Raw genomic sequence first — 10367 nt, forward strand, 5'->3', positions numbered from 1 at the left:
GATGACAATGCAGCTTAATGTTTTTGTTGTTTTTCAGGATTTTAACAAACTCATGAATGCAATTCTAAAAATGAGACCCTTAGGAAATTGAAATGATGTCTAGACCTCAAAGGACAAAAGGACCAAGTGACAATAGGACAAATTGACAATGTCTCTCCTATATGCTTGTATACTAAGCTAGGTTTGACCAAATGACATTGATGACAAAAAGACAAAAGTTTGATAAGGTCAAGACTTCCTAACAATAACTTAGGGTTTATCAAAGATTTTCATTACTCAAGTATGACAAAACCTAGTTTTGACACTATATGCAAAGGGACAATTACTATGCAAATGACCCTAATATGATATGATAATGACCTAAGCTTGATGAAGAGACCTAGGGTATGCAAATGCAAATGTATGACAATGTCAACCTAAAGTTGAATTATGAAATGGTATTACTCTAATGCAAGAGGACACATGCAAATGAATGACCCTTATTGATATGCGAAAGGAGTATGACCTAGGTGAAACCTAACCTTGGCACTTGACAATGACTTTGCAAAATGCAAACCTAGGATGAACCTAAATCTAAGTGACATGAATGTTGAGACAAGATTTTGAAAAATGTTTGACAACCATGTTCGAAGATGTTTTGAACTTTGTTGGATGAAATGTTCTTGTGTTTAACCTTGTTTGAATCAATTTGTCTTGGTTTTGAAATGAGACACAACTCAACTTTTGACAAACAAAGAAGACAAGATATTTCAACTTAGACTCAAGATAATCATGCTCATTCACACATTTCTTATGGTAGGCAAGGGCAGTAGGTACTTGAGAGGTAGACTCATTATGAGATTCAAGGAGAATACATAGATGCTTGACCCCACGGGCTCCCCTCCACGACACTCACTTCTCAAGGCAACCAAGCATCAGTCCCCATGGAAATCTCCCCATGGCGAACTTAGTATCTCTTCCAAGTATCTAAACTTGTCGTTCTCAAGAAACTAGAAGGATTTTTGGCCTCTAAATACAAGGTGTTTAGTCAAGATTTCTATTAAGCGTTACTCCTTGGTGTCACGCAAGCGTGATTGAGACATTAAGCCCACCAAGATACCAAACAAATGTAGTCACGCAAGCACGCTTTAGACTGTGAGGTCCTACTTAGATGTTGATATGAGAAAGAGTCCAAGGGTCATCACTTCCCAAGTAACTACAATTCCCACGTAACCCTTCCTTTAAAGCTTTTGCCCATCAGGTATTTATTTATAGTGAGTTAGAATGCCAAGGTATTCTAGCTGTACTCACTTTGGGTCGTTCCCTTCTCATGATTATCACTTGCTTGCAAAAGAAAGCAAATGGTCGGGAAGGCAGGCCCTCTAAAGGTAACAAACAATCTAAACCAAGAGAATGGTATTGAAGATTTGGATTTCTAATCACCCTAAGAAGGATGAGAGCATACTCTCCTACTCCGATGTCAAACTCAACAATCAAAGCAAACACAAATTCATTCCATCCTATTTAGCAATAATACTAAGTGCCTAATTATGAATTACAAACACCCAGTTTAGTTGGAGTGTAAGGCAACCTGCAAAACCACCAAGTCAGAAGTTTGATTTTCTTAGTCTTTGACTAGCGAACCTGCATAGAATGTGTTATTAGTTTCATTTGTTGTCTTTGTCATGTGTATGCCAAGGTGCTGCACAGAGAATCAGTACCAAAAACCAAAAAGCAGAAACAGAATGCAAAACAAAATAATTTGCAAGTAAAAAAAAACACTGCCTTTTACCTCTGTTTCTGGCCCTACACAGGCACATAATGTCTCACACAGGCACAAAATGCTTGACACAGGCGTAGACTATCCTTGACACAGGCACAAAATGCTTGACATAGGTGCAGATTATCTCACACAGGTGCAAAAGTTCTCAGAAAACCCTGCATTACCCTGTTTCTTGGGTTTTTCACCTGCAAATCAACTCAAAAGCATGATTAGGGGGTTAGTTCACATTGGGTTCACCAATTAATGTAGATAGGAATCTGGAAATCATCAAAGCAAATAGGAAATTGGTCTAGCTCAATCATGAAAACTAAAATGCAGTGACAAGAATCCTAAAAACACTCAATAGAGATAGGGAAATAAAACATTCAAATGAAATGCAAACCATCGCAAACGTGAATGTCTCCTCCATGATTCTCCATTGTCCTTCTTTCTCCTTCAAATAGCTTTGTTTTTTCAATCTCACCTTCAAGTGAATAAGTATAATGTGAAAGCAAGATTGACAAGACGAGACGACAGCATAAGGGTACTATAAGCGTGATTGATTCGACCAGGGACTCGAAAATGTGATCAATTGGGATTGAAGAAATTCATCCAATTTATAGATAAATTGGATAAAAGACAAGATTAGCATGAATTAGATTCAAATGGAAATTGCAAATCAAGAATGACAAACATGACAAATTATGACAAATTTGCACTTTCTATGCAAAATTGATTGATTGTCAATTATGACAAAATTATGACAAATTTCTATGTCAAAATTGATTGATTGTCAATTATGACAAATTATGACAAATTGAAATGTCATTCCCATAAAATTAGGAGAAAAAAGGAGAAAATTGAAATTAGATGAATTAGAAATTAGGAAATTAGAAAATTGATGAAATTAGGAATTAAGTGAATTAATTAACAATTTTTCATTTATTAATTAATTCACAAAGAGGGATGAATTAGTTAGCCAATTAAATAAACATTTAATTGTGACAAGAAGACTTAGGATAAATAAATAAATTATTTAACCTAGAGGGAGAAATGACAAACAAGGTTAAATGAATAAATCATGAAACCCTCGAAGATGAATTAGAAATGCAAGGATGACAATTAGGTCTTGATTGAAGGATCGATTTGATCATGATTCTGACTTGATAAAAGACCAATGCTGATAAATGATTTGGTTGATAAATGCACCAATTGATGAGGAACAATGACTAATTGATCCATATTGACATGATTGAGAAGGACGACGATCGATGACAAATTGATCGCAAGACGACAAGATTGAAAATGACAACGATCGATGACAAATCGATCGCAAGATGACAAGATTGATGACAATTTGATCAAAGGAAAAGGATCGATGACGAATCGATCGCAAAATGATGAGATTGACAAGTTGATAAGAGATTGACAAGATCGACCAAAATCATGATTAAAGATTGCTATCGACAAGACCTAATTCGAAAGCGATAAAAATGAGGAATGCAAAAGAAGGACTCGATGCTCGCAAATGATAAAGACAAAGTGTGCGACATAGAAGAAATGTTAATGCAATGCAAAAACCTAAAATAAGGCAATGCGCCAATGTTAAAAAATGACTCTGCAAGCGTTGACCATTTTTAGACATGTACAGTTTCCTATTAGTTGTAGCAGATTAAATCCCTTAACCAAGTAGGTCCTGACATGCCTTAATCTTATAAATCCCTTAACAGGGTATCTCTCAAAAAGAGTGGTAAATCCTCTCACGAGGTTGATACTAAACATGTCATTAAGTTCCTAACTAGTTTGCACTTCCAAATCCCTTAACCAGGTGACTCCTAACAGGGTTTGCTCCTAACAGGGCATATTGTAAGATCCTAACAGGGCTAAGCTCCTAATAGGGTGTATTTCAAAAGAGTACAATTCTTTGTGGGTACTAACTCCTACCGTGGTTTTTCCCTATTTGGGTTTCTATGTCAAAAATATGGTGTTCATGTGTGGAATGATTTTCATGTGATATTATTGATTATCTTTAGTTTATTCATTTTTTTGAATACATCGATTATAGCAATTTATCATAGATTTATCAGTGGTTACCAGTACTATTTAATGAATTGGCATATGTGCTAAATGAAGTTGGATTTGTTGTAAGTTTGATGTGGAGTTTAGAATTTAAAATTGGTGTTAATACTAATTCACCCCCACTCTCAGTATTAACCAGATCCTCATAGAATTAACAATTGGTATAAGAGCTTTGGTCCTTTGTGTGCAGAAATCCTAACCGCTTGAGGGAAAGATTTTGAGGAAGTCAAGATTATGAAGAAAGAGGGTCCTAAATTCAATAAGTATAACTACAAGATCTGGAAAGATAGAATGAAGATCTATATCAAAGGTCTTGGTGTACAATTTATTGGAAGCAAATTGAAATAAAATATGTTGCTCCTACTACTACTCCCCCGACACTAGATGAACTCAAAGAGTAGCAAGAGAACATGCAAGCCTTGGAAGCTATTGTTAGTGTATATACATTATTCTTCTATTAAATAGTTTTTTTTTTTTTTAGGAAAAAGTGGCAAGCCACTATATTATTTATTAATCTGATTCAAAGAGGTCAACTGGGAAAGAATCAGTGAAGAAAACCCAGCATCGTCCCTAATATTTACATATATTTAGATATTCTGAACAAGTGATTACAAAGGATTATCACCCATCGTTATACCAAAACCTGAAGATAAACAACACTAATCTTTGGCAATCTCTAGATACAATAGCTTTGGCATCAAGTACCTAGACATAGAACTTCAACATACAAGACTAATCACCAGTTGAAGACTGCTTATCCAGAAAGGTACAATTAGTAACACAATTGACTCCCAGAGATTCTGATCAATTGGCTGCAAATTTACTGTCGCTATAGTCGGCTGCATGGAATTTGATATATTAGGATCCCTTTGCAATTCAATCATAGCCAAGCCCACTGAGTTTATTCTTTCCACCAAGAAGCTCTACACCAATGATGTGCCGAATAGCTCTTCGGACTGTGTTTATAGTAAAAATTATCCTGCTGATTTGAGATTATCCTGCTAATTTGAGATTTGATGAAGATATAGAGCAATGTTCCATTATTGAAAATGCTGCACATTCAAACCTGTGGCTCTCCAAGCAAATGCTGAATATTTTTGCCTAGTTGAAAGATTGATAATTTTTGGGGAAATTAAAAACCCCATCCTCGGAAAAATTGCTTCTGCCGTATAATTTGACAATTAACTAACCAAATGTGAAATTGGAAATAAAGAATCATGTTTCATATTGAATAATAGTGGCTTCCTCTATGACAAGCCATTCTATTTCCCCATCGCCAACTCCTCTGGTTCCTGAACAGCTCTTGATCTTTATTTTCCAACAGCGGTTGAGCACCAAAGCAATATCTGATGCATTGCTCTGGGTACCAGTCAAGCCTCTTCTTGAATTTAAGATAGGTTCTATCAACATTCAAAGCCCTGGCATGCTCATATTCTTCCCCTTCCCAGGTTTCACCATTTGCATCTTCAGAGACATAATTATGTGCTGCTTGATAATCTAGAAATGTATGCAAAGCGGACAAATATTTTTACTCAGTGCAACTGTCATTCCAATAGGAGAGGCAAATTGACCCTATGGTTCCAAATCAACATCAACATGTCTATATTTACTGCTAAAACTGTGCTCTGTCTCAAGACCAGTGCCAAGCTTGTGTTGCGAGTTGATCAGAGACCCGTGGAGTGAAGATGGAAAGGCAACCTAAGGTAGCATAGTTGTTTTGAAGCCATGAGAGTCAACAATCTTTTGAATGTCCTTGTCCACGGTTGAGAAATCCTGCCGAACTCGAACATGGGTGAGAACCTGTCTGCTCACATTCATGATAATTGGAGGGGAGCCGTGAGTTAGCTGCTGATAGGAATGATTAGGCGGTGTTCCTACAACAATTTGTGGATTTGGCTCATACTGACAATAATTGGATAGAACATCCATTGTGTGAGTAGTTTGATGGCCAGTGTCAGTGTCTTCACTCATAAACTCCTTGCGAGCTTGTCTGACGGGATGTTCTATAATCTTGTGTGCAGCATGATGAAAAATGCGACCATGCTCGCAGTCCTCTGCATTCTCCTGATGCCAAGGGTCAAGATTATCATCGAATTGGATATAGACTTTCGTGCATTGACCAGCTGTACCAATATTTCTAGTGCAGGAATCTTTGGAGGTAACGTGCCTATGAATGTGACCATGTGTCTTAGCATGGAGTGTGCCTTGATCACTATGCTTTCCAATGTCTCTATACTCAAATAGAGATTTATCTTCTCTATTTTGATTTGGATTTGAGGAAGATAAAAAAATATGGGAGCACAGGCAAGCCAGTATCCAGAATACCAGCTTCATTATGACTTATTTCTCCATCTAAAAGATGATTGCCCTCATCTTGACTCTCAGATGGATGAGCAGCCATGTAACCAGCTTCCAACAAAGCCCTACCAAGCTCCCGCATATCAAGAGATCCAGCACTATCTTCACCATTTGTTGAATGTCTCCATGTGTCATCCTCCCACCATTCATCCATACTGGAGTTAAGCTCCTGCTCTTGCTCACCAAGCCTGTTTGGTGATTCTGTCCCTGTTAGGAAGTCATCACTTGAAGATGATGATCCTAACAAGGACCCTCTAAACATGCCACCAGTTTGAGATGGTTCCACAGGAATTCATTTCTGAACTCATATTGTATGCCAACTCAATGGGCTGATCCCACAATTTGGGAGAGGACATCCAAAAATATAGAGTGTACGCTCTTCAATATGTAGTTTATCAGTCTCAAAAGAGGCATAGATCTGTGCAACAAGCCCAAGGTCTCGACCACATACACCACACTTCATCAATTCAAGATTGATTTCTTCTGCTGGAACTAGCCAGTCTAGCAAGCCACCAATTTTTGTGGTAAAGTGATCAGAAGCTTCACAATTCTCCTATGCCCATGGCCCAGGCATACCCAAGATGGTAATTTCCTGCTAAACTCAGCACTTTAAACATTACTGCTAGTAGAGGCTTCCATGTCATCATGAATAAGATTTTTTAAAACCTTATTTTGCTCAATAAAAGGTAGAGAATGAAAAGTAGAAACAGAAACCCCATCACAACCCAAGTTTGATAAAAAATCTGCAACTTTATTCCCTTCTTGATAAATATGCGAGATGCAAACATCCGAACACTCATCAAGGAGTCTCCAAATTTGGTTAAGAACATATTTTAGTTTCCAAGAAATGATGCGCCTATGTATACAAGCATCAATAATAACTGATGAATCCCCTTCTATATGTAGCCTATTGAAATAGCCTCGTTTAGCTAATAAAAGCCCAGCCAACAGGGCGTGAGCCTCAGCAATGTTATTTGTGTCAATAGGCAAGGGAGATACTATGATTGCTACAACCTCTCCAAGAGAATTTCTAATACATGCTCCAAAACCCGATGGCCCTGGGTTTCCTCTAGAGGCTCCATCAAAATTCAATTTCCAAAAACCATCTGTTGGAGGACGCCAAGTGTTCTTCCGGGGTAAGATATGAGCTGGAGGATGACTAATTTTCCACCCATTTGGAATAAATAATTGTTTCCATTCTTGGACAACTTGGGAATCCCAATGAGTCACAATCGGATTGAATTTAATCATTTTTAAGTTGGAATTAGTCACTTCCGAAATAGATCTTTCAATACCAATCAAAACAATTTCTAGTGGAAGGGATTCCTTTCTGAAAATATGCTTATTTCGTTCCCACCAAATAGCCCAAACTACCGAGGCTGGGATACATTTCCAGAGGTTTGCAAATAATGATTTTTGATAAAGAACTGGCCATGCTTGAAATAGATCCCAAAGGTTGTTTGGCAATGGGGAACAATACTTAAGTTTATTCAAAATAAAGCACCAGCATTGATAAGCAAATGAACATGTAACAAACAAATGGTCCACAGTTTCATCATGTTCCTCACAAAGAACACATTTAAACGGAGCAACAATATGTAGTCTACTCAATCTGTCACTAGTTAAAATCCTGTGTTTAAGTGCCAGCCATGAGAAACAACCTGCTTTAGGAAGAACTACTGGATTCCAACAAAATGAAAAAGCTCTGGAATTAGGTTTGTTCAAAACATTCTGTTGTAAAATTTTATACCCCTCTTTCACTGAATAATTACCATCCTTAGCTGGAGCCCAAAAAATCTGATCTTGCGCTTCAGAAAAGTAGACTTGTCTTGAGCTCAAAATATTTTGAAATCGATTAATGTCCTGGGGTGAAAGAGGTAAAGAATTTGGATCCTTCCAAACTATTTTCTTTGAGAATTCACAAACATATTCCACATATTGATTCAACTAGGTCCCCCAATGGATTTCAGCAACTTGAATAATGTTCAAAGAGATCCCACTCTTAGCCAGGGGAATTTGACCATTCCAGGAATCATTCCAAAAGTTAATACTTAGTCCATTATTGACTTCCCAGGAAATATAATCAACTATGATTTTGCGTGAAGCTATCATGAAGTCCCAAATGACCGATCCTTTTGGAGGATTAGAAATAGTGAAGATTCTAGAGGGATCATTGTTATCTAGATATTTTTGCTGCATAATCTTGCACCATGTGGACTGCGACTTACAAAACATGTGCCAAATCAATTTCCCACCAAATGCTTCATTTCTATTGGATAGATCATGTATTCCTGCCCCTCCAGCATTAGGAGTATGTGACATATCTTGCAAAGAAATGAGTGAAATCTTACGAGATTCATCCATATTACCTGACCAAAGGAAACCCTTGATCAATTTATGAATTGTAACTAATACTTTGGATGGGATCTTAAGAACAACAATAAAATAATTAGGGATTGCAGCTAAGACTGATTTGATCAACAAAATTCTTCCCGCCAGTGACAACCATCTAACTTTCCAAGCTGCAATTCGACTCTGAATAGGCTGAATTACTGAAGACCAATATGAAGATTTATTTGAACCCATGAAGAAGGGAATGCCCAAATAGACTGAGGGTAGGAAATCTTCTAAAAAACCCAAGATCTGTATAATTTTATCAGAAACCATTTTCTCAGTGTTGAAAAAATAGATCTTGGATTTCTGAGCATTGATAATTTGACCAGACACTGCTAAATAAAGATCAAGGATATAAAGAATATGGCGAGCTTCCTGAACATTTGACAAACCAAACATGAGAGTATCATCTGCAAAAAGAGAATGTGTGATAGATATGTTTGTACCTGAAATGAGAGCTCCTTTCCATTTATTTAGCAAATGTTGATGTGAGATGGCTCTACTAAAAGCTTCAGCCATAATAATAAACAACACTGGAGATAAAGGATCCCCTTGTCGAATCCCTTGTGTAGAAGGGAAAAAACCCATAGGCTTACCATTAATGATCAATGAAAACCAAGCTCCCAAAATACAAGCCTTAATCCATTTGCACCAAATTTTTGAAAAACCCATTTTAGCAAGTACTTGCAGCAAAAATTTCCAGCAAACTCTATCATAAGCTTTCATCATATCCAGTTTGATAACAAAGTTAGAAGCTTTGCTTAAATTAATAGAGTGGAGAACTTCATGAGCCACGAGAGCCCCTTCCATGGTTTCCCTTCCTGGAACAAATCCACCTTGCTCTGGGGAGATGATACGCGGGATAAGATGCTGCATCCTAAGATATATGGCTTTAGTAATAATCTTGTAGGATAAATTGCATAAAGAGATTGGTCTAAAATCCGCAAAGGTTTGGGGATCCCTAATTTTTGGAATGATGGAAATATTAGTAGTGTTAAAATATTTCAGCATGGATTTAGATCTTCTAGATTCTTCCATAGCCGCCAATAAGTCCCAGCCAATTATATTCCAGCAAATTTCGTAAAACAATGCAGTAAAACCATCTGGTCCAGGAGCTTTATCAGGCGAAAAAGAAAAGACAACTTTACGTATTTCTTGAATGGTAAAGGGAGCCATCAGAATAACATTATCCTGTTCTGTTATCACTTGTGGAATAGTATCAAGGAGGTCCTCAACTTGTGATGCAGAAGGAGAAGGCAAAACATCAGGAGCAAGAAGATTCTTAAAAAATTTGATGCCTTCATCTCTGATAAGATTTTCATTGGTTAGGAGAATACCGGAGGAAGCGTCTTTGATATGAAAAATGGTACTGTTAGTTCTTTTTTTCTTGGCTGAATTATGGAAAAACTTAGTATTTCTATCCCCATCTTGAAGCCATAATTCTCGAGATTTTTGTCTCCAATACATTTCTTCTCTGGAACACAGTTCCTCCCATTGTTCTTGCAAGTTCTTTTGAGAAGAATATGTTTCTTCATTCATGCCCATTTTAATGATCTAGTTATATACTTCTTCTAGCTGATCTTTGACTATAACCTTTTGTTGAAACACATTTTTGAAAACTGTTTGATTCCAAATCCGGATTTGAGACTTGATATATTTTAATTTCATTGCAAATTGATGCATTTTCAGACCTTCCGCTGGAGCTTCATTCCACCACTGTTGGACATTATGTAGAAATTTTGGATGCCTGAGCCACATACTTTCAAATTTGAAAGAAGAATGAAAGTGTTGATCG

The 10367-nt window shown here is 37.0% G+C and overlaps 1 protein-coding gene across 1 annotated transcript; it reads right to left on the bottom strand.

Moving 5' to 3' along the window:
• Positions 1-5518: 5518 nt before the first annotated feature.
• Positions 5519-10117, bottom strand: LOC131873948 (uncharacterized). The gene is made up of 5 exons (XM_059217130.1): positions 8153-10117; positions 6845-8041; positions 6554-6731; positions 6123-6385; positions 5519-5884 (listed from the first exon to the last, which is right to left on the bottom strand). The coding sequence occupies exons 1-5, from the start codon at positions 10115-10117 to the stop codon at positions 5519-5521; spliced, it is 3969 nt and encodes a 1322-aa protein (XP_059073113.1).
• Positions 10118-10367: the final 250 nt, after the last annotated feature.

This window comes from Cryptomeria japonica, chromosome 3 (assembly GCF_030272615.1).
Source record: "Cryptomeria japonica chromosome 3, Sugi_1.0, whole genome shotgun sequence".
NCBI lineage: Eukaryota > Viridiplantae > Streptophyta > Pinopsida > Cupressales > Cupressaceae > Cryptomeria > Cryptomeria japonica.

Coding starts and splice junctions, on each gene's coding strand:
- LOC131873948 (XM_059217130.1), bottom strand. CDS start 10,117: ATGGGCATGAATGAAGAAACATATTCTTCTCAAAAGAACTTGCAAGAA. Junction 6,386..6,553: donor TAAACTACATATTGAAGAGC/GTACACTCTATA, acceptor ACTTCCTAACAG/GGACAGAATCACCAAACAGG. Junction 5,885..6,122: donor TTCTGGATACTGGCTTGCCT/GTGCTCCCATAT, acceptor CCTTGGCATCAG/GAGAATGCAGAGGACTGCGA.